The sequence below is a fragment of the Macrotis lagotis genome, chromosome 1 (genome assembly GCF_037893015.1).
Source record: "Macrotis lagotis isolate mMagLag1 chromosome 1, bilby.v1.9.chrom.fasta, whole genome shotgun sequence".
Classification (NCBI taxonomy): domain Eukaryota; kingdom Metazoa; phylum Chordata; class Mammalia; order Peramelemorphia; family Peramelidae; genus Macrotis; species Macrotis lagotis.
The window spans coordinates 425,850,830-425,875,905 of NC_133658.1; the positions used below are offsets into that span (position 1 = coordinate 425,850,830).

Here is a 25,076-nt window from a genome sequence, read left to right on the forward strand (position 1 = left end):
TGTACAAATAATGGTTTTTTTACATTAATAAAATATTCTTGTTTAAGAGTAAATGAAATACCCCTCCCCCCATAAATATAGACTTGCTTGAGCAATAAAGTAAAGGGGAGAGAAAAAATTAAAATTAAAAAATATAATAGTAATAATTTTAGGTATGGCCAGGTGGCACAATGGACAGAGCACCAGCCCTGGAGCCACGAGCACCTGAGCCCATATCTGGCCCTGTACACCCAACAATCATCCAGCCATGTGACATGCAAGCCACCCAAACCCCACTGCACTGCAAAAACCAAAAAAGAAAAGACCCAAAGTAAAATAAAATAGTAATAATAGTAGGGGTGGCTGGGTGGCAGACAGAGCATTGGCCCCTAGAGCCAGGAGCACCTGGGTCCAAATCTGGCCTCAGACACCCAACAGTCACCCTGCTATGTGGCCCCAGGCAGGCCACCTAGCCCCATTTGCCCTGCACCCCCCAAAAAATAAGAATAACAAAAAATGTGCTTGAGTCTTTGTTCCAACATCAACATCTCTGTCACGGGTGGATCACATTCTTTATGATATGTCCATGGCAAAAGTTACTTCCATATTTTTCCACCATTGCCATTGCTGATCGCAACTCCCTCCTTTCATATTTCTCCACTACCATGTACTATATTTTCTCTCTCCTTTCACTCTGACTCTGCTGTAGGGTAGCTGAGTGGCACAGCAGACAGATCCCCAGCTCTGGGGCCAAGAGGCCTTGAGCCCCCATACCACCTCTTAGGCCCAGCATCCACCTGGTCCTATGGTCCAGGACAGGCCATCCAATCCCAGCCCCTTGCAAGAAGTAAAAAAGAAAATGTGTTATAACTGACCACTCTCCCCCCATGGTCCATCCTCTTCTCCATCTCTCACATCCCCCCATTCCCCCTGTCTCCTCTCTCTCCTTCTTATTCCAGATGCCTATACCCCACTGAGTATATATGCTGTTTCCTCTCCTAGCCACCTCTGATGAGAGCGAAGTTTCCCTCATTCCCCCTTACCTCCCCCTTTCCATATCATTGCAATAGCTCATTGTAATAAAAAAAATCTTATTATGTGAAATATCTTGGCCTATTTCCCTTCTCCTTTTTCTTTCTCCCATTACATTTCCCTTTTTTTTCTATCAACTCCATTTTTACACCATATTTTATCTTTGAATTCTGCTTTCTCCTGTGATTCAACTATAAAAGCTCCCTCTACCTGCTCTATTAACTGAGAAGGTTCATATGAGTATTATCAATGTCATTTTTCTATACAGGAATACATGTAGTTTATCCTTATTTTTCTATACAGGAATACATGTAGTTTATCCTCATTAAGTCCCTCATATTTTCCCCTTCTCCTCCAATCTCTATGCTTCCCCTGAGTCCTGTATCTGAAGATCAAACCTTCTGTTCAGCTCTGGCCATTCCAACAGGGACATTTGAAATTCCCCTGGTTCATTGAAAGTCCATCTTTTTCCCTGGAAGAGGACATTCAGCCTTGCTGGGTAGTTGATTCTTGGCTGCATTCTAAGCTCTTTTGCCTTCCGGTATATTATATTCCAAGCCCTACGAGCTTCCAATGTAGTTGCTGCTAAGTCCTGTGTGATCCTGACTGCAGCTCTACAATATTTGAACTGTGTCCTTCTGGCTGCTTATAATATTTTCTCTTTGACTTGGGAGTTCTGGAACTTGGCTATAATATTCCTAGGGGTTGGTTTTTTGGGATCTCTTTCTCGGGGGGGGGGGGGGCGGGGAATCGGTGGATTCTCTCCATTTCTATTTTGCCCTCTGCTTCTAGAATATCAGGGCAATTTTCCTGTAGTAATTCTTTGAAAATGATGTCAAGGCTCTTTTCCTGATCATGACTTTCAGGTATTCCAATAATTTTTAAATTATCTTTCCTAAGTCTGTTTTCCATATCAGTTGTTTTTTCAATGAGATATTTCACATTTTCTTCTAATTTTTCATTTTTTTGGTTTTGAAGTATTGATTCCTGAATTCTGGTAAATTCATCTATCTCCCTGAATTCTATTCTTTGTCTGAAGGATTTGTTCTCCTCAGAGAGTTTTCTTATCTCTTTTTTCATCTGGCCAATTTTTCTTTTTAATGCATTCTTCTCTTCCATAACTTTTTGAACTGTTTTATCCATTTGACCTAAGCTGGTTTTTAGCATGCTATTTTCTTCAGCATTTTTTTGGATTTCCTTGACTAGGCTGCTGACTTCATTTTCATGTTTGTCCTGCATCTCTCTCATTTCTTTTCCCAGGTTTTTATTCTAACTCCCTCATTTGATTTTCAAAGTCTTTTTTTGAGCTCTGTCATAGCCTGAGCCCAATTTCTGTTTTTCTTGGAGTCTTTAGATGCAGGAGCTTGTGCTTCCTCATCTTCAGACTGAGTATTTTGATCCTTCTTGGGCTCATTTGCAAAATATTTCTCAATGGTGTTCCTCTTTTTTCCGTGCTTGCTCATTTTCCCAGGCTAAACCTGGTTTCGGGGTGCTTCTTGAGCTTTTGGGACACTCTCACAAGGGTCTCAGTATGTGAGGCTCTGTCCTCCCTTCTGGTCTGTGAATGACCATATGCGCCCCCCTGTCACGGGGCTGAGGTGGAGGGGGCCCCTGCTGTTCTATGGGGGGGCCCCTGCTGTTCTTTGGGGGGGCCTAGACTGCAATCAGTATCTGAATTTGGTCAGAGCCCCAGAGTCCTGTTCCAGGGGCAGAGGACAAAGCTCTGCAGTCTCTTTCTTCACTCCCCTCCCTAGGTTCAATGGGCTCATGCCCTGGAGGCTCCTGCTTACAGGCTCCGCCTGCTTTTGTTTCCTGGATCTGTGCCCTGAGTGGTTCCCCGCTGTTCCCCCAATTTGTGCCTGGTGCTCCTGGGGCATAGGTCAGGAGATTCCCCTACTGCTGTGAGCTGGGGCTCCCAGCGCCCTGGGGCTGCCTCCGGGAGGCTGCCCCTCCAACCCTGGGGGAGCAGAGCCTTTCCACTCTTTTCCAGATTACCTTGAGTAGGAGAACTGTTTCACTGAGTCCCTCTGTGGATTCTGTCTCTTGAAAGTTTAGTTAGAGTCCTTAGTTTATGAGTTTTATGAGAGAGCGCCTAAGACATGATCCTTTCTTGTCGCCATCTTGGCTCCACCCCCCAGACATAGTTTTGACAACTGACTGACATTAGGTCTGCTCAAATTCAGAACTCAGTTGCTCAAGTGATCCACCATCCTCACCTTCTCCAGTAGCAGGGATTATAGGCAAAGGTGATTATAATCTTTCCATCTTTTTCTGTTCTAAGAAAAGTCCCTATGGTGAAGGCTTGGAGCAAGAGGTACTGAAAGTAACCTGCTGAACATTACCCCTTGGCCGCAGAATTAACTTAGGTTGTGAGTTCAGTTTTGGAAACAGAGCAGAATGTTTACTAGTCTCTGAGCTCTATGAAGAGGGAGTTTGCCAAGCACTTTTGTTTTTTAGGTTTTTGCAAGGCGATGGGGTTAAGTGGCTTGGCCAAGGCCACACAGCTAGGTAATTATTAAGTGTCTGAGGCCAGATTTGAACTCAGGGACTCCTGACTCCAGGGCCGGTGCTCTATCCATTGCACCACCTAGCTGTCCCGCGTCTGCTAAGCATTTTGCTGTGTTCTATGACCTTTTTGAGGATATGAACTATTTCTGATTAGATCTTTGTATCTTCCTTAGCACCTTGTACTATATATAGAACTCTCTCTATATAGTAAATCATTACTAAATGTTTGTTAAATGGATTACCTTGTATGGACTGTGTCTTATGCAAATGATGTATCTTTTCCTCAGTATCCAGAATAAGGCTTTGCAATCACTAGCCACTTCAAGTGTCTATTGAATTTGAAACAGTCACCAAAGGAGCATACCTAGAATAATTGCTTTATTTTCTATTTTTGTGGGAATTCTTTCTTAATTTCTGCTGTTTTTTTTTATTTGAGTAGCCCTTATTAGCAAGTGGATGAAAACCTATTATATCTCTCTGGACCCAGAAAATGTTTCTTACCTATATTGCTTCTCTATCTTTCCATTTAATAAGATCATGTTTCATGGATGATGTGGTGTCTAGGCTATTTTGTTGTTCTTGTTGTTTTGTCAATTTATTTTGGTTCTTTAGAAAATGATGTCAAGTCTATATTGCTATCTATCCTTTTATCCATTTTTCTACTTTAATAGTTTGTTTAATTAAATCAGATTGAGTTATTTGATATCTTCCTCTTATTTTGTCCTTTATTCTTATTTGTATTGATTTTTATCTTTTTTTCTAAAAAACTAGTAGTGTGAATGAACATAAATTGAAAATTTGAAATGACACTCCAAATGGTATGACAAGTGATTGATTCCTCTAAAATATAATCAACTTATTTTTTCATGATGCTTTTTCTTGGCACGTGTGTTTAGCACCTTCCAAACTATTTTTGAATAAATTATTAATGATATATGTAAGCCATAAACTTTTGCCTCTTGTTTCTCATGCAAGTAACCAGCTTAATTTTCAGCTTTTTATCCAGTTCTTCATAGAATTGCTCCACTTATCCTCTGCACCCTGTGTCGATTACCAATGTTGTAATCTCCAATTATCTTCATAGTGGTCTTTCTGAAATGCCTGTCATAAACACTGTAATCTGAAGTGATCAAGTGTCCTATGAAATGATGCCTTTGGGGCATATGATAAAACCTGCTCTGCCTTCTTTGTTTGCCTTCTATAGGGAATCTGTGAATTATTCTTTTATTGTGTTGCAACTTCCTTTGGTATATTGGTTTCATTTACAATGAAAAGGTCAAGATTAATATGATTCAGTTCTGTAGTACAGGAGATCTTAACAAAAAAGTGAGAGTGATATTTCATTAATTTCTTTTGTGATACTGTATATTTTATTTTAGACACTTAAAATGTTAATTTGAGGAGTCTAGAGGCTTCACCAAATTGCTAAAGGGAGTCTAAAAAATTAAGAATCTCAAAGCAATTTGTCCCCTTCTTGGTCAGTAGACAAAGATCTCATGTTTAAAGTAACAGCTAAATGGTAAACTATTCTATATAATCTCCAGATTATTAATTTCCACATAATGATACAGAAATGGTAAACTGGAGGTAAATGATTCTGTCCCCAAGAGCACTACTATTCCAATGGTTCACTTAACTCAGCTCTTCTGATTCCATCCCTCTGAGAAGTTTGCCATCAGCACCTCATTAACAGAACAGTGCCAATGCCCCTCCTGTCAGGGTGTTTGCTAACAGCCAAATTAAATTAGCAAATGGGAAGAATCACAGAATTGTATAAAGAGGAAGCTGGCAGGCACCTCTGCCTGGGATTTTATCTTATGAGGAGAAAAAATGCCAAACAAGTGGTCTGTACTATAAACCTTTTCCCAGATAGTTCTGCTGCTTATTGGTGCCTAGTGGGATTTGTCATCTATTGATTTCTCATGGGAATAGAAACAAGAAACAAAAATTATTTTTTGTTTACTTTTATTATTATTAAAGTGGTGCTCATTCTTTTGTAGAAATTTGTGCTCTCTGATGGCAATATACCAAATATCCTTTATTTGCTAAAAATCATTTCTTTTTAAAATGCTTTATGGGTATCTTTTATTTTTATAACACCTACATTTACTAGCAGAGTCCTATCCCTTGGCCCTAACCTTCCAGAGAAGCCATTTCTAAGAACAAAGAATAAAAATGAGAAAGTAACAACAGTTTTGCAAAACTAACCCATTCATTGTCCAATTAACTAACCCATTCAACTAACCCATTAAACATTATTTGAAATGTTTAACTCTCAGGATCTCTTACTTCTGCAAAGAAAGTGAAGTGCATTACATATCTTTTCTTTAAAACCATGCATTGATCATTATAATTTAATGACATTGAATTTTGTTTGTTTTTTTATTTGTTATTCTTTACATTTACATTGTTGAAATCATGGTGTATATTATTTTCCTGGTTTTTGTTATTTTATTTTGCATTAATTTATCTAAACCTCTTGTATTGCATTCTTCATATTTATCTTTTCTTCCAGTGATGTTCAATTGCCTTGTGTGTTCCAACTTGTTTAGCCATTTTCATTTGATGAATGTTGTCTTTGTGTCTAGGTCTTTGCTGTTATAAGATTAGTGACCATAATTTTGGGGGATAAAAGTCAAAAGAACATTTCTAAAATGTTCAACAAATCAAGAATCCTTTATTATGCATTTACTGTGTGCTAGACAATGTGTAAAAGATGGTCTTCAAGGAGCTTATAATCGAATGGGAGAAATTCCATGCAAACAATTATTTATAACTGAGATATATACACAATAGATTGGAGATTACCTTAGAAGGCACTAAGGTTAAAGACTTCTTGAAAAAATTTCTTGTGAAAAGTGAGACTTTAGCTGAGACTTAAAGAAAGCAGCTAGGGAATACAGAAATTGAAGATAAAGGGAGAGAGAGCTCCAGGCATGTGGGGGATAGTCAGTGAAAATGTGCAGAGATGGGAGATGGCATATTATTTGATGGCTATTTGATGAACAGAAAGGAGACCAACATCACTGTATCAGAGTACAAGAAGAGAAGTAATATTCAAGACTGAAAAGACAGGAAGATGTCAGGTTATGGTTTTTTTTTGTTGTTTTGGTTTTATAGCAAGGCAGTGAGATTAAGTTACTTGCCCAAGGTCACAGCTAGGTAATTTTTAAGTGTCTGAGGTAAGATTTGAACTCAGGTCCTCCTGATTCCAGGGCTAGTGCTCTATCGACTACACCACCTAGCTGCCCCAAGACATCATATTATGAAGAGACTTTTTAATTCCAAAGAGAACTTGTGAGCCTGGAAAAGTCACTTAACCAATAAAACTCTCATAAAAATTCCCCAAAAGCAAAAACAAAGAGAGGATTTCATATTTTGATTCTGGAGGAAATAGGGAGCCATTGGATTTGATTGTATGGAATGGAAGGTGACCTGTACTTTATTTGGGAAGATCATTTTGATGGCTAAGTTGAAGACAGACTTTGTGGGGTAGAGACTCAAGGCAAGGGAAGCCAACTGGATACTCTAATTGTGACATCATAAGTTCTTGAGGTAGGGGGGTGGTAGTGACAGAAGAAAGAAGAGGACATATAAGAGATGTACCAGCATTGTAAGCATTAGAAGAAATCTTTAAAAATCATTGAAATATTTTTCTAATTATGATTTGCAAATTTTATCATCTAGCTACTATGGAAACTGATTCTGCTTACCATTGACCACAGTTCATAAAATTTCAATATTGGAAGGGATTTTTACAGGTTATCTCATTCAGCTCAACATATACCATGCATGAACACATAGAGATGCACCATGCATGAACACATAGAGATGCAATTTCTAAATAAATAAAAATTTCTGAGTAAAGTATCAAAATCACACAAATATTTTCTGAGGTATGGGAATTGATGACTATAAATGAATAAAATAGAGATTAAGTTGTATAAATATGTATGAGGGACTAGAGGGTGCATGGAATGGAAGTCATCATCTGTTAAGATGTAATTGGCATAGGTGTGGCTAGGTGCAATGGATAGAGCACTGGCCCTGGAGTCAGGAGTTCCTGGGTTCAAATCTGGCCTTAGACACTTAATAATTATGTAGCTGTGTGGCCTTGGGCAAGCCACTTAACCCCACTTCCTTGCAAAAAAACTTTAAAAAAGATGTAATTGGCATAGCCCCAATAAGAAGTGATGAGGGTCTGAGTTAGGATGGTGATGGTGGGAATGGTAAAGAGGAGACTGAAGCAGGAGGTATTTTGGAAGGAAAAATCTACAGATCTTGGCAAGATATGGATGATGAGGGATGAATACATTCAAGATGCCACATGAAAATGGAATTCTGTTATAATTAGAGGATGGGGAGGGGGAGTTGCTAGCACACTTAACAGATGCTCTTCATAGAATTTCTGTCTAGTATCCTCTCCTCTCTAGAAACCTGTATGTAACTTGTATGTGTTATTTTATAGGTAATCAAAGTTTACAAAGCTTCAGTCCAACAAACCTTGGATATCCTATTTCTTCGTGATGGAAAGGAGTTCTTGAGTAGCACAGACTCTGTAAGCCGTGATTCTGCTGATCGCACTATTATCGCGTGGGACTTCCACAGTGCTGCCAAGGTCTCTAATCAGATCTTTCATGTAAGTCACATGGGCATTTTTTATCTTGGGAGAGTTTGATTCTCCCATACGTGACTTTAGGGCTCTTTTGACTCTGCATTTTGTTTTACATGGTTTCTTACACTTGGAATTTTTCCTTATTTTCTCTCTGCCTTTGTAATTCTTTTCAGTCCCCCAAAGCCCAATTCAAATGTTATCCTTTTCCTATAACTCTCATTTGGGAATAAACTTTCTTCTTAGGTCTTATATAGTACCTACTACCTTAAGTTCATTTATTATCTATCATTATATTTTTGTGTGCATCATACCCTGCTACTAGACTTCGAGATTGAGGAGCCTTTATCTAAATTTTGCCTTCCCTTCACTGAATTATAGCTCATTGCACACTGCAGAGGCTATTAAAATGTTTGATGAGTGGATGCAAGCTAAGAATGAGAACAAGCTTTTCAATTAACTTTATATTTATGAATTTATTCATAAAATAAATATTTATTAAACTCATATTGGATTTGGTGCATTGTATTAGTGTTGGGCTGTGATTTTAGGATAAATAACATAGGCCAGTTGAGGAAATGAGATAAGTGTAATGAAAATTAGATTACGATAATTAGATGTGATAAGAGGAGTGATGAAATATTATGAGATCAGCTGAATGGGAACTCACTTCAAGCTAGAAGAGGGAATGATCAGGGAAAGCATCATGGAGAAGATGGCATTTGAGCTGGATTTTGAAGGAAAAGTAAATATCAAAAGATAAAGATGGAAGGACTTTTTGCATGTAAGAACAACTGAAGCAAAGACTGAAAAAATAGACTTTTATTATATTTTGTTTTAACATCTCCTATATGCTCTCCCTTCCCCCCAAAGAGTTATAACAAATAATTATTTTAAAACTTTATGGCAAATATTTTTTAAAAAGAGAACAAGAAAATCTACAAAACAGATCAGAACATCAAAAAACAACTGATCTTATATGTAATGTTCTCTCATGTTCCTCAACCTTCCCTATCTCTTTTCCTTTCCCCATATTTATGCAAAAGTTCAGACAAAAGTATCTTCCTATATTTCTTTAGGACCAAGTTTATTTTTTGTAATTTGTAACATTCATATCCTGCTGTTTTGTGTTTCTTTGCATTTATGTTGTTGTAGTCATTATGTATTATGTATTGTTTTCTTAGTGTTGTTTACTTTGCAGCCATTTGTGTCTTTCCATGATAAGAATATATATATTTAGTTTTTGCTAGACAATGGGATTAAGTGGCTTGCCCAAGGCCACACAGCTAGGTAATTATTAAGTGTCTGAGGCTGGATTTGAACTCAGGTACACCTGACTCCAGGGCTGGTGCTCTATCCACTGCACCATCTAGCTGCCCCCCCCCCCCCGAAAATATTTTTTAATGATTTTTGTTTCAAGGATTTTGAGGTATGCAACTTGGATCACCCAAGTCTTGGATCACCCAAGTCTTGGATCACCCAAGTCTTGCTTACTAACTGGTAGACTGGTTTAGAGGTCACTTAGCCAACTCAAGTCCAAAATGTGACATACATCCCCATGGAAGTGGCCTGAAGGATAGCATGTAGTGGGAAGGGAGCAAAAGGCACATGGAAGACTTGGGTTTGAAATCTACCTCTAATAGTTCTATGTCCTTCCCCACATTGAACCTCAGTTTCTTCATCTTTAAGATGAGAACAATGCATATTATCTCATATTCATTGCTTGATATGCTTATCAAAGTGAGATAATGGGTGAGCCACGCAATCTGTAAAATGCTTCGTTCATGAGTTATAATGATAATGCATGTGATTTATGAAGTAATTCTTACTCTGAGATTGTGCAAGTTTTAGTATCCTCATTTTACCAATGGAGAAATTGAGGTTATATGACAGTGTCTGAGATCACTTAGCTAATTAAGAGGCTCAACTAAGTCTTGAACTTCAAGGACAGTACTCTTGGTGTTGAATGTTGCTTAAGGAGATATTTGTTATGTATCTGCTATTTGCCTGCCAACTTTTATGCTTAGTATTATGGGAGACAGATCTAGCTCTTGACTTCAGGGAGCTCACAGTTTAGCTGCATTAACAGGAGTCACAGAAAACATTTGACATATAAGGCATTACCTTAGGATGTGCTGAACTGTGTGATCTGCAAACAGTATTAAACACTTTTTTTTCTGTTCCTATAATTTTTAGGAGCGGTTTACCTGTCCTAGCCTGACTCTCCACCCAAAAGAATCTGTTTTTGTGGCCCAGACTAATGGAAACTATATGGCATTATTTTCAGCTCTGAGGCCATACCGAATCAATAAAAAGAAACGTTATGAAGGACACAAGGTATTTATTCATTTCTTCCTTTATTTGCCTCAGTGAACCATCTGAATCACTTTCTCAAAGAACTTAGGTTTCATAATTCATCCTAATTAGGATGACTTACATTGAAGCTCACAAAGTCACCGACTTAATTATGGGTTTTCTTTTCCCATATTTTTTTTTAAAAAATATAAAATTGGTTAACATTAGTAAACATGAACATTTCCACATACAAAGAACAGAAAAAGAGAATTATGGAAAATTGAATCTGCTACATATAGTTCTTTTTAAAAATATATGTAAGATTTTAACACAATACTGCCCCTCTTTCAGTGCCCTCTTTGAATGTCATCCTGGTTTTCTCTATATATTTTCTAAATGTTTCTTTGAATTTTTTTGTATCATTATTACTATACCTTACCATTTCTTAACAACTCTTCCTCTTTTCTTGCCAAAAATGAAAGTCTTCCCTTGTAATAATTAAATGTAGTCAAACAAAACAAATTCATTCATTGGTTGTGTCTGAATATGCAATTCACTTAGTACCTACAGGCCATGCCATCTCTGCTATGAAGTGAAAAACATAGTTTATTAAAACTTTTGCAATCCTAATTATTCATACATTGATCCAGGTTCTTAAATCTTTACAATGCTGTAATCATTGCATAAATTGATCTCTTGCTACTCTCTTCCTTCTGTCTCAGTACATACAAATTTTCCCTATTTCCCAGTTTGTCCCTTTTATTATTTCTTTTGACAAAATAATATTCCATTATATTCAGAAGCCACAATTTGTTTAGTTATTTCTTAATTGATGGACACCCACTTTGTTTCTAGGTCTTTGCTGTAACAGAAAGTGCTGCTATAAATATTTTTTCATGTGGTTCCTTTCTCTCTTTGGTGACTTAGTAAATGAGAATGCTGTTTGGAGATAGGAAGAACTGAGTTGGAATCTTACCTCAAACACTACTTATGTGATACTGGAACAAGTTGGCAAACCTCCATTAGTTTCAGTTCTTATTTATGAAATGGGCATAATAATAGTAATTACCTTTCAGGTTTATTGTGCAATGAGGTACTGTATGTAAAAATACTATTTTAGTTTTACAGTATGCCTCCTAGTGGCACTGAGGCAAAGAATCAGTGATTTTTTTGGATATGGTTTCAAATTGCTTTTCAAGATTAATTGAATCACATCTTTGCTCTACCAGAAGTGCATTGGAAATTAGGTTCATAACAAAATCTTATACCATATACCATAATAAAGGTATAGATCACAAAAGAGTAGGAAATAGCATTTATAGATTAAAGCCTCTAAATATTCCTGTCTTTCCATGTTTCCTCTAATAATTATCATTTTCTCACTCATCTTTGTTAATCTGATGAGGGAAAATCTTAGAATTGTTTTACTTTGCATTTCTTCTCAATGATTTTTAATATTTTTATATGACTTTTTGTGATCTATCATCTGTTATAGATTCATATCCTTATGCACATCCTTTATTGGCAGATAGATTGCTCTTGTTATGTATTTATATCAATTCCATATTCATATGTGTGTATATGAAATATTAGACCTTTTTTAGAGAAATTTGTTGCATAAATATTTTTTTGCTATTTCCCCTCTAATTCAAACTACATTGACTTTGTGGAAAAACCTCAATTTTACAATCAAAATTATCCATTTTATCTTCTGTGATTTATTTCATCTCGTTTGTCAAAAACTATTCCTTTATCTCTAATTATCTCTAATTTTTTTAGGTTTTTTCAAGCCAAATGGGGTTAAGTGGCTTGGCCAAGGCCACACAGCTAGGTAATTATTAAGTGTCTGAGATTGGATTTGAACCCAGGTACTCCTGACTCCAGGGCCGGTGCTTTATTCACTGCACCACCTAGCCGCCCTCCTCTAATTTTTTAAATGTCATAATCTTGTATAATTTTACAGCTCTTTTGGGTATATAGTATAATATTTTAGTATAAACCTAATTTCTACTGAGTTGCTTTCCACTTTTCCCAATAGCTTTTGACAAATGGTGCATCTTTACCATAGAAGCTGGTGTTACTTGCTTTTGTATTTGAACACTATACTAAGATGTTTTTAAGTTCCCTAGTTTGTCATACTGATTTTTGTCATACTTGTTTTTGAGTCCCTAGTTTGTCACACTGTTCAGTGTTTTTATTTTTTAAACTAGTATCAGCTGTCCATTGCTTAGTAATAGTTTGAAATATGCTACTGCTAAGGTCCCCTTAACACTTTTTTTTCATTATTTTTTCATTTCTCATTATTCCCCTTGAGATTAAATTTCCAGATGAATTTTGTTTATTTTTTCTATGCCTACAAAATAATCCTTTGGTAATTTGATTGGTAGGACACTAAATCTATATAAACTGATTTAGATAATATTGAATTACAAGAAAGCTAACAGTAGAATCATAGTGTCGCCAGATTTTAATGTCCTTCTCTAAGTTTTAGGCTAATATAACAGAAAGATTAACAAAAGGGAAAATATAGAATTGAATGAATTGTAGGAGAAACTAGAGCAGAAAAACTTATAGCATCTTCTAAATGGGACTCCTAAATTATATACAAATTCCTCAGCACCACTTGGAACTTTTATAAAAATTGACTGTACTAGACACAGAGATACTGCAAATAAGTATAAAAAGGCAGAAATAGTAAACACATTCTTTATAGGCCCTAATATAATGAAGGTAGTAATCAATTCAAGGATACATAATCTCTCAGGTCCATTTGCTCTATGATGCTACTTGTAATATTACTTATTCCCATTACAGATCAGGAAACTGAAGTTTTATGGAGGTCTTGTCCAGAGCCATACAAAATAGCATGGCAGAGCCAGAACTTAAATCAAATCATCTGACTTAAAATTAGTTACTCTTCCAACTATGTCATGGTATCTGTTTGTCAGAGACAGTTTATTCCCTGCAACAATATTATAAACGGGATGGTAAATAGACTGATACTTAAGGGAGTTAATATCACAAGGGTTCGAGTCTTAATTTTGGCTATCAGCAAATGTACAATTCACATCTCAGACAATGACTGAACAAAGTTACAAAATCATTTTTAGATGTTAAATAAAGTTTGGATTTAATATATCAATAATGTTGTAAAATTACATTGATCATCTTATAAGAGAATTCAGTGGAGTTGAGTACATTGAGAATTACCAAAAAATTACATACAACATCAGTAATTAAAAAAAAAACATGACATTGGTCAGAATAGTATTTCCATATACTGTTGCTGCCCATTCATGAGATTAAATGACCCATTTTAGATCATACAGAGAGTATGTCAGATTTGACACAGATCTTCTATCACAGTGGTTAGAGCACTGGTCCTGGAGTCAGGAAGAACTGAACTGAGTTCAAATCTGGTCAAGATACTTAATAGTGGTTTAACATTGGGCATGTCACTTAACCTCAGTTTCCTGAGCTATATGGAAGTTAAAACTATTATTATTATTATTATCATCATCATCATCATCATCGGAGTGTTTTAATCATTTATAATGTACTTTGTATACCTTCAATCCCTTTAAATGCAAGCTGTTCTAAGGATTATAAAACCAAAGTATTTTGCACCAGATCTTGCTGTTTCTCACCTTATATTTCATTGTATTCCTTGCTAGCTTACATTCTCCTTTCTTTCCCACCCATGCAGGTAGAAGGCTATGCTGTAGCCTGTGAGTGTTCTCCGGATGGGGCAGTTTTAGTGACTGGCAGCGCTGATGGCAGTGTCTTTTTCTACAATTATCACAACTCAAGGATTATTTGTACTTTTTCTGCCCATAGTCGTGCATGTGTTGGTGCTACATTTCACCCAGTTCTTCCCTCTGTTCTAGCAACGTGTGATTGGAGTGGGAAGATTAAAGTCTGGCAGTAAAGGGAGACCTGTGTGTGTATGTGTGTGTGATTTTTTTTTAAAAGATGTCCACGTCTCATGGGACTGATGCTGTATATAAGGTTTTTATTTTTGCTTTCTTTATTTATGAATAATTAATGAATAAATATTTATTGATGCTTATTAAAAAATACTGGACTTGGAGTCAGAAGATATGGATTGAATTCCAGCTATGCCACTTACTAGCCATACACCTTGGACAAGTCATTTCAGTGCGATTCAACAGCCATTTATTTTAGCATCTGATATGTCCTTGGTCCTTGTTCCCAAGAATTTTGTTCTTGTGAGAGGTATACAAATTGAGTCTGCTAAGGAAGAAGATTTTTCTGGAAAAGGAAACCAAGATGTTCAGATAGGAAGATGACAGGGGTGTGTGTGTATGGGACAAATAAAGATGACATATTGTAGAATATGTTCGATCTGAGTATCTTAATTTATAAAATGTAGATCTTCACAATTATACTTATCTGAATGACTAGATTCTGGTTATGTGAATTATGAATATGGAAGTTAGATCTAATATTATTATTATTATGGTAATAATTTAGTCAACAATAATGAGGCAGGGAAGGAAATGCCTGCAATTGAAATGATGTCATGGGAAGAGCACTGCATATGGGAGTCAATGTACCTGGGTTCCAGTCCTGACTGTTATTTATTACTTAGGTGAGCTTAAATCATCATCATTATTTGATTATTTATTACTTACTTGACCTTAGAGAAGTTATTTCACATCATTGGGTCCTGGTTTCCTTATTTATAATTGAGGACTGGCTTTAAAGAAAGTTCAATAAAATACATCTACCTCTCTTATTTGCAAAGGTGAATGATTATGGGTATTAATTAATTTTCCATTTGGATGTTGTTTCTTTGGGAGGATCAATTATTTCATTCTTTATTTTTGTACTTCTTGCACTTAGCACAGGGCTTGGGAATTAAACTAGGTGCTGATTTATTGATTGATTGGGGAATGTCACATATGTTATCAAGAATGGTTGATGTATTAATTGGATGTTTTTCTGTTTTATTTTTTTTAAGGTTTCAAGAGAATGACTTGCTGGATTGGGGAAGGGTTAGGTAAACAGTTATATTTTAAAAATAAAATGATATAAAACAAAAGATATAAAACTAATTTAAAGCTCCATATCCTCAAAGATACTATTAAATAAAAAAGAAATAAATACTTAAATATTTTTTAAAATGAAGAGATTGGTATAGATTATCTCTCAACTTGGAAACATTGGTCTGGCCACTTATCAATGATTTCAGCAACAAATGTCCAAGTGTCAGGAATAGTCACCAAGGGGCAGCTAGATGGCACAGTGTATCAAGCACTGGACCTAGAGTGAGGAGGACCTCAGACATTTAATAATTACTTGGCATGACTTTGGGCAAGTACTTAACCCCATTGCCTTGCAAATCTCTCTACCCACCAAAAAAAAGAATAGTCACCTAAATATCTAAAGGTAAGTAAAGGGAAATGTACTGGGATTGATCATTTCACTAAGGACTTTTATATGCAGTGTCTCATCTGGCTGTACACCTGCCTATGAGACTAAAAGCAGAGATTTCATTACCTTGTAATTTTAAATAAGGAAGCTAAGGCTCAGATATATGGAATAAGTGGCCTAGGTTCCATCAGGAGGTATTGCATTTCCTCTACCTGGACATCTTCAGGCAGATTCTTGATGACTAATTGTTGGAGATGTTGCTAAGGGGATTTAAGATTTGGACAATATTGGAACTAGATGTCTTCTAAGATATCTTATAACTTTGAAATTTTATGATTTTACAAGTGACTGGCCCACACTTACAAGATTTGAACCTGGATTTTCCAAGATTCATCTACCCTCCCCTCTTTCTTTCTCTGCCCCCCCCAACCTATATTATCCATATTGTCTCTCATATATAGGACAATGGAATTTAGATCTGTAAGGGACCTTAGAAGTTATCTATTCAATCATTTTATAGAGTGAAGCTAAGACCTAGGTTAAGTGACTTGCCCAAAATCATTAAGTAGTAGATTGTAGGTCCAGAGTTCCTTCTAATGTACTTGTGATGAAAATAAAGAAATGGGGTAGTAGCACATACAGAAGAGCACATGGATTTAGGGGGAAAATGGCAAGGAAAAATACATAATATGAATATAATAAGCCAACAGAAAATCTCAGTTTGGAACTTCATGACTTTTTCCTGTGAAGTCTTATAATATCTCTTTGGTGAATCTCCTTCCTTCCATGCCCCTTTCCCCCTTCCATCTTTCTCACATTTGCTAAAAGATCTTGGATACCATTTATTTATTCTGTACAGGAGAGGCTGGAGAGGCAAGAAAACATGGTTGGTCACTGGGAGTCTTTGCACCAATGCTCAGTACCGATAGTGGTCAGGTTTGAAGGGGCCCTCTCAGGGCAGGCCCAGGTACTGGGACTGTTTCTCCTTCAGTTTAGTTAGCTTCACATTCAATTTGCCAAGGTGGGCCTCAGCCACAGCTTCATCCAACTTCTTGGGGAGGAAGTGCACTCCCACAGGGTATTTGTCTAGGTGGGTCCACAGCTCAATCTGGGCCAACACCTGGTTGCTGAAGGAATTGCTCATAACAAAACTGGGATGACATAGCACAGCCCAGGTTGACAAGATGACCCTCTGCCAGCAGGATGATCCACCATCCATTCTTCAACTTGTAACGGTCTACCTGAGGATTCACATTCACCTTATCCACAGCATTTTGATTCAGCCACTTCACATCTATTTCCACGTCAAAGTGGCCAATGTTACATACTATGGCATCATCCTTCATTTGCTCAAAATGCCTGCCCAAGATGATGTCTACGCATCTTGTAGTAGTGACAAAGATGTTTCCCTCTTTGCAGGCCTCATCCATGGTAGTCACTTCAAAGCCCTCCATGGAGGCCTTCAGTGCATTGATGGTGTCTATCTCTGTGATGATGACTCGGGCACCAAAGCCCCACATCACCATAACCTGCCACCACAGCCACCTTGCCTGCAATCACCACATCTGTCGCTTGTTTAATGCCATCAATGAGGGACTCATGGCAGCCATACAGGTTGTCAAACTTGCTCTTGGTAACAGAATCATTCACATCAATGGCTGGCACTTTCAGAACTCCATTGGCCTTCATCTTGTATAGATTGTGGATGCCTGTGGTGGTTTCCTCTGAGATGCCTCTAATACCCTTCAGGAGATCAGGGTATTTGGTGTGCACAAGGTTGGTGAGGTCCCCACCATCATCCAGGATCGTGTTGAGGGGCTGCCCATTCTTGAAAAAGAGGGTCTGTTCAATGCACCAGAGATATTCCTCATCAGTCTCTCCCTTCCAAGCGTGCACAGGAATGCCAGTTTTGGCAATAGCAGCTGCTGCATGGTCCTGAGTAGAGAAAATGTTGCAACTGGACCACTGTACCTTGGCTCCCAGGGCCACCAGTGTCTCAATAAGAACAGCTGTCTCTATTGTCATGTGGAGGCAGCCAGCAATCCGGGCACCCTTCAGGGGTTTGGTGGTGGAATACATCTCTCGAAGTTTCATCAGGCCAGGCATCTCATTCTCTATGTCCAGGGCCTTGCATCCCCAGGTGGCCAGCTAATGTCAGCGACTTTGTAGGGCAGTTTGTCAGCCATGTTACAGCCTCCTCTGTAATCCCTTAATGTGATCACTTAGCAAAGACCAGGGCGCGGAGACTTCGGGGATGGGGGTGCTGAGGCCACAGGGAGGCCAAGGCGGGCGGCGGGCAGTAGTCGGAGGGACCAAAATGATCTTAATACATTGGCCTCACTGTATCACTCATTTGCAACAAAAGTTTTGATCAAAAAAGGATATCTTTACTAAAGATATCCTTTTGGAAAAGATTAGAAGTTTTCTTAGCCTGCATTTTAAGGCCCTCCACAATATGACTGTGATCTAACTTTCTTCAAGAATGTTTCCTGATCTTGTGCTGTCGCCTCCCATCATTTGTACATTCACTCAAGTTATACCCTTGCCAGAAATACTTTCTATTCCTCTTCTCTATAAATCTTCCTATCTTTTTCTCTCCACTCAGACAACTACTACCTTTATTCAGATCATCCTTTCTTAATTTTTTAAATGGTCTTCCCACCTCCAGTCTTTCCCCTTTCCAATTTATGCTCTCCATAGTTGCTAAAGTGACATTCCTATGAATTGACCATGTTGCTGTTCTGCTCGTGAAGCATCAATGGCTTCCTGTTGCCCCTAGGATAAAATATAGAATTCTCTGTTTAGCATTTAAAATCTTTTTCAATCTAACTCCCATCTATCTTTCCAGATTTAGTTAATTTTCCTTAACTCTACTCCTTCCCCTCATTATGTATGATACATTCTTGGTAAACGTTTTTCCACTACTATTATTATTGAAGGTCTTTCCTTTTTCCTTCCAATTGTTAATGCTGCCCCTCTCCAACACCCCTCTCCCCAAATTAGTTAGTGTATATTCTGTACCTGGGTATATTTTTGTTTTACTAGCACCTCATACAGAGACTGGAACATAGTATGTGCTTAATAAAATGTGTGTTAAATTGAATTCAATTTCTATCCAATGCAATCTTTCTCTTCCTTTAAAGTACCTTTCAAGAACCAACTCTTTCCTGGTCCTGCCCCCAAGAACAATGCTTCCCTCACATTTTTTCTAGAGTGCTTTGTGGAAGTCTCTACTCTGCACTTATCATAGCTTAAATCAGACTTCAGTGTATACCTCTCTCCTCTAACCACCTTCTTCCAAACATGCAACACGATGCTAGACACATAGTAGGGTTGGAGTCAGTGTTTGTTGAACTGAATAATTGAATCCACGATTCTGGGTCAGAAGATAATATCTATCAGCAAGAAAACCCCACTTGTCTTTACTAGAGCAAGGTCTGCCCAGAGGACTGTGACATTATTACTGATGGGAAATGCCTATAATTGGAAGTTGTGCTGCAGGCATTAATCTTCTCTCCTCTTGTGTCTGTTTGGGTTTTGTGACATCTAATGATTGTGGGAGATATGTTACTAGCTGCAAAAAATTCTCTCTAGCTGCTTGCTACCTCTGGGAAAGCCCATACCATCCAATAGGAAATGTTTTGCTCTGATTTCTTGGAACATTTTCCATGTGATCATATTTGGAGCATTAGGTGTAGAGATAGCCTCTGATCAACTGTATTATCTCTTCTATAAGTAGTCATTCATTCATTCATTACTTCATGTTAATGTCTCTTCATTCAGGTAGAAACTGGGTATTATAGAAGGGACTTCTATTCAGGATTAGATATTTTTGGAGGTCCTTTTCAGCTATTAGATTCTTTGATTTTTTTTAAAGTTAGACCTAAATTGGAGTCCTTTTCTAGGCTATTGGAAGCTATTTCCTGAAAGTAATAGTTTCCTAATTGGTGTTCTTATCTTGAATTTGTTTCATAGATTCACAGAATCCCAGAATTTCAGAGTTGGAGGGTAACCTGCTCAAACATATACCTAAAAAATAATAACAACCCATGGGACAAGTAGCCATTCAGCCTTTGCTTTATATTCTCTAGGGGAAGCCATTGACTCATAAAGTGACCATTCTACTTCTGGGTAACTAATAGAATAAAATCTTCTAATCTTAAAGTCTAAATTTGATCAAAATTGAGCTTTAGGATGATGACTGTGTGACCATAGGCAAATTATTTCCCTTCTCTTGGCCCTGATTTTCTCTTATTTAAAAGGAGCTAGATGATCTCTAATATTCTTCCAGCCCTTACACTCTGGAGAGGCTTTACATTTAAAAAAGGATCTCAGATTTGGATTCTGAAAACCTGGGATCAATTATTACTTTTGCTTTTCTGGATCTAAGTCTCTTCATCCATAAAAAAGAATTGGTCAAGATGATCTTGAAGTTTTCTCCCTCCTCTCTCCCCCATAAGACTTCTAAGGGTCTTGAACCACATTAAAATGCACATGGTGTATAAAGCTGCTTCTACCTTGTCATCTCCCATCCCTCCTCCTTTCCTCCCCTTTTTAATTCTGGAGAGCAAACACTGAAGTTAAATAGGATGATTGGATGCCTGAGATATGTTCGGAGCAGCTTGCTATTAACATAGACAAGGAAGTTTGCATAGCCAACAGCCTTCGGTTCTAGGGACCTAATGTGTGGATGGGGAAAGATAATGAGCTCTTCTATTTTTAGCTGCTAAGAGCTATTGAATGGGCAAAAATAAGAATAATAAAACACATCAGACCCAGCCAAAAAAAAAGGAAATCCACAATTTGGAATCTTAAGAAGCTAGGGATCCACATACCTTAAGGCAGTAGCAATCTCCTATACCCAAATTCTAGAGGAAGTTGGCATACAGATCCTGTCCTTGAGAAAGTTATTATGTTTAGAAGGAGGATGATGTACATTTACTCAAACATATCAAATCTGAAGCCCAGTATTTCCTTTATTGGCAAAGAATCAAAGATTGGACTTTTGTGAAGTCTCCCTGGGACCAGCCTTCAAAATACACTCTCCTCCCTCCCCTTTCTTGCCACCCCCAGGTTCCTCCCTCTACTATGAGTCTCTCTGCAGTTAAGATGAATAACTAGATAATATTTCCTCTACATACTTATCTTTATTGGAACACAGCCACACAAGCAATGCTGAAATCACACATTGAACCAAAAGGAACCTTAGAATAAAGCATATCATAGCTGAAAGAGGCAATAGAATGTTAAAATTATATTTATAGAATTATGAAAACATGTATATGATATATAACATATAAAAGTTATAAAACTCTGAACCAATGTTAAAAATGGGTGAAGGGTAGAGCCAAGATGGTGGAGTAAGGGCAGGAATTTCTAATAAACTCCCCCAGAGTTTAAATACTTTTAAATAATGACTAACCAAATTCTAGAATGGCACAACCCACAAAAAGACCAAGTGAAACAATTTTCCAGCCCAAGACAACTTAAATGATCTGCAGCAAAGATCTGTTACACTAGAGTTATAAAGGACCTGCAACCCAGGCTGCTCCAGAGCAAAACAGCTCCAACTATCCAGGAACAGCTCATAGGATGCTTGGGTTTCTGGAGGTGTCTGGGTCTGTGGAAGCAGGTGATGGTTTCCAGACTTCTAAGCCCAAGGATTGCCAAGGACAATTGGGAAGGGCAGTGAGAAAACTATGCCACACACCAGAGCAGAGTCCAATCCAGTGCAGGCCCCAGTGCAGTTCTGGTCCTGGGAACCAGGAGCAGGCCAGGGGTGGGATGTATGCGTGTGTGTGTGTGTGTGTGTGTGTGTGTGTGTGTGTGTATGAGAGAGAGAGAGAGAGAGAGAGAGAGAGAGAGAGAGAGAGAGAGAGAGCGCCTCTAGGCAGCTGCTTCTGGAGCACTTAGTCCATAGATGATAAGGGAGTTGGAGGAGATTGCAGAGGTCTCTTTGCTATCCCTGAGGCAGGATCCTTGTTGCTTTGCACATACTCAGATCCAGTTTGCAGTCTATGGCCTCAGTTCCAGAAAAAGGAGCTTTATTGCCATAGTGTAGTAGGAATTGTCCTCACAGCTCCAGGGCAGAAGGGTGGGCTTGTGGTTACCCACAGACCAGAGTACAGGCCAGGAGAGCAGTCAGAGCCTTTCATATGACCTTGGAGGAGTTGAGGTCCCTGCGGAGTGTGCCTGAAAACAACTGCACACTTGTGTTGCACACAAGTCACACTTTTTTGGTGGTGGTGGGGACAATTGCACAGTCTTATTGGGATAGTGTCTCCTCCACCCTGGAAGCAGAGCCCCACCTTAACAAAGAGTTAAAATCAAGTCATAGACTGGGGAAACAACTGAGCAAACAACAGAAGAAAAAAAATTGGACAATTAATTTGGTTCCATGGAGGAGCAAAATACATACTCAGAATATAACAAAGTCAAAGTTTCTGTATCCAAAGCCTCCCAAGAAAAATATGAATTGGTCTCAGGCTAAGGAAAATCTCAAAAAAGATTTTGAAAATTAAGGAAAAGAGGTAGAAGAAAAATTAGGAGGGGCGGCTAGGTGGCGTAGTGGATAAAACACCAGCCCTGGAGTCAGGAGTACCTGGGTTCAAATCCAGTCTCAGACACTTAATAATTACCTAGCTGTGTGGCCTTGGGCAAGCCACTTAACCCCATTTACCTTGAAAAAACCTAAAAAAAAAATTAGGAAGAGAAGTGAGAGCAATGCAGGAAAATCATGAAAATCAAGCTAGCAGCTTGGTGAATGAATTACTAAAAATACTGAAGAAAATATCTTAAAAACCAGTTTGCATCAAATGGAAAAGCAGTCCAAAAGACCAACAAGGAGAGGAATGTCTTGAAAAACAGAGTTGTGCAGATGGAAAAGGAGATTCAAAAACTCTCTGAAGAAAATAATTCAGAAGCAGAATGGAGCTAAGGGAAGCTGATGACTGTAGGAAATCAAGAAGCAATAAAAACAAAATCACAAGAATGAAAAACTAGAAGGGAGGAGCCAAGATGGCGACAAGAAAGGATCATGTTCTAGGCGCTCTCATAAAACTCATAAACTAAGGATGCTACCTAAACTTTCGAGAGACAGAACCCACAGAGGCACCCAGGGAGGCAGTTCTCCTATTCAAGGTAACCTGGAAAAGAGCAGAAAGGCTCTGCTCCCCAGGGTCAGAAGGGCGGCCCCCTCAGAGCAAAAGAACTTCAGCCTCCCGGAGGTAGCCCCAGGGTGCTGAGAGCCACAGCTCACAGCAGCGGGGGCAGTTTCCTGAGCTACACCCTGGGGAGCACTGGGCACAAAGTGGGGGAACAGCGGGGAACCTCTGCCAGAGTGAGCACATGAAGCCCAGCCCTCAGGGCACACAGCGAGCAACGTGGTCTTTCAGCTGCCCAGATCCAGGAACAGAAGCTGGCAGAGCAGGTGAGCAGGAGCCCCCAGGGCATGAGCCCATTGAACTTAGGGAGGGGAACGAGGAGAGAGAAACTGCAGAGCTCTGTCCCTGGAAAAGGAATCTGGGGCTCTGACCACATTCAGATCCTGATTGCAGTCTAGGCCCCCCATAGAACAGCAGGGCCCCCCCACCTCACCCCCATGGCAGAGGGGGGGGCGCTTATGGTCATTCACAGACCAGGAGAGAGGACAGAGCCTCACACACTGAGACCCTTGTGGGAGTGTCCCAAAAGCTCAGGAAGCACCCCAAAACCAGGTTTAGCCTGGGAAAATGAGCAAGCAGAGAAATAAGAGGAACACCATTGAGAAATATTTTGTAAATGAGCCCAAGAAGGATCAAAATACTCAGTCTGAAGATGAGGAAGCACAAGCTCCTGCATCTAAAGACTCCAAGAAAAACAGAAATTGGGCTCAGGCTATGACAGAGCTCAAAAAAGACTTTGAAAATCAAATGAGGGAATTACAAGAAAAACTGGGAAAAGAAATGAGAGTGATGCAGGAAAAACATGAAAATGAAGTCAACAGCTTAGTCAAGGAAATCCAAAAAATTGCTGAAGAAAACAGCATGCTAAAAACCAGCTTAGGTCAAATGGATAAAACAGTTCAAAAAGTTATTGAGGAGAAGAATGCTTTAAAAAGCAAAATTGGCCAGATGGAAAAAGAGATAAAACTCTCTGAGGAGAACAAATCCTTCAGACAAAAAATAGAATTCAAGGAAATTGATGAATTTACCAGAAATCAGGAATCAATACTTCAAAACCAAAAAATGAAAAATTAGAAGAAAATGTGAAATATCTCATTGAAAAAAGAACTGATATGGAAAACAGACTTAGGAAAGATAATTTAAAAATTATTGGAATACCTGAAAGTCATGATCAGGAAAAGAGCCTTGACATCATTTTCAAAGAATTACTACAGGAAAATTGCCCTGATATTCTAGAAGCAGAGGGCAAAATAGAAATGGAGAGAATCCACCAATCCCCCCCCCCCCAAGAAAGAGATCCCAAAAAACCAACCCCTAGGAATATTATAGCCAAGTTCCAGAACTCCCAAGTCAAAGAGAAAATATTCACAAGCAGCCAGAAGGACACAATTCAAATATCATGGAGCTGCAGTCAGGATCACACAGGACTTAGCAGCAACTACATTGGAAGATAATATACGGGAAAGCAAAAGAGCTCAGAATGCAGCCAAGAATGGACTACCCAGCAAGGCTGAATGTCCTCTTCCAGGGAAAAAGATGGACTTTTAATGAACCAGGGGAATTTCAAATGTTCCTTTTGGAATGGCCAGCGCTGAACAGAAGGTTTGATTTTCAGATACAGGACCCAGGTGAAGCATAGAGAGTGGAGGAGAAGGGGAAAATATGAGGGTCTTAATGATGATGAACTGCATGTATTCCTGCATAGAAAAATGACACTGATAAAACTCATATGAACCTTCTCAGTTAATAGAGTAGGTAGAGGGAGCTTTTATAGTTGAAGCACAGGAGAAAGCTGAATTCGAAGATAAAATATGGTGTAAAAATGGAGTCAATAGAAAAAATGGGAAATGTAATGGGAGAAAGAAAAAGGAGAGGGGGAATAGGCCAAGATATTTCATATAATAAGATTTTTCTTTATTACAATGAGCTATTGCAATGATATGGAAGGGGGGAGGAAAGGGGGAATGAGGGAATCTTCGCTCTCATCAGAGGTGATTAGGAGAGGAAACAGCATATATATATATTCAATGGGGTATAGGCATCTGGAGTAAGAAGGAGGGGGGGAACAGGGGGAAGGGGTGGGGATGTGA

General features: G+C 38.5%; 1 protein-coding gene and 1 pseudogene across 3 annotated transcripts in view; one reads left to right on the forward strand and one right to left on the reverse strand.

The window, feature by feature from the left end:
• Positions 1-14,359, forward strand: part of WDR25 (WD repeat domain 25) — a 304,935-nt gene extending 290,576 nt beyond the window's left edge. For all 3 annotated transcript variants that reach the window (XM_074213087.1, XM_074213088.1, XM_074213089.1), the window contains exons 5-7: positions 7,988-8,158; positions 10,328-10,468; positions 14,133-14,359. In XM_074213087.1, coding sequence (XP_074069188.1) covers positions 7,988-8,158; positions 10,328-10,468; positions 14,133-14,354 — 534 coding nt within the window. In that variant the 3' untranslated portion in view covers positions 14,355-14,359. The remainder of the gene's footprint in view (positions 1-7,987; positions 8,159-10,327; positions 10,469-14,132) is intronic.
• Positions 14,360-16,659: 2,300 nt separating this feature from the next.
• LOC141506370 (adenosylhomocysteinase pseudogene) lies at positions 16,660-18,069 on the reverse strand (annotated as a pseudogene).
• Between the last annotated feature and the right edge of the window lie 7,007 nt (positions 18,070-25,076).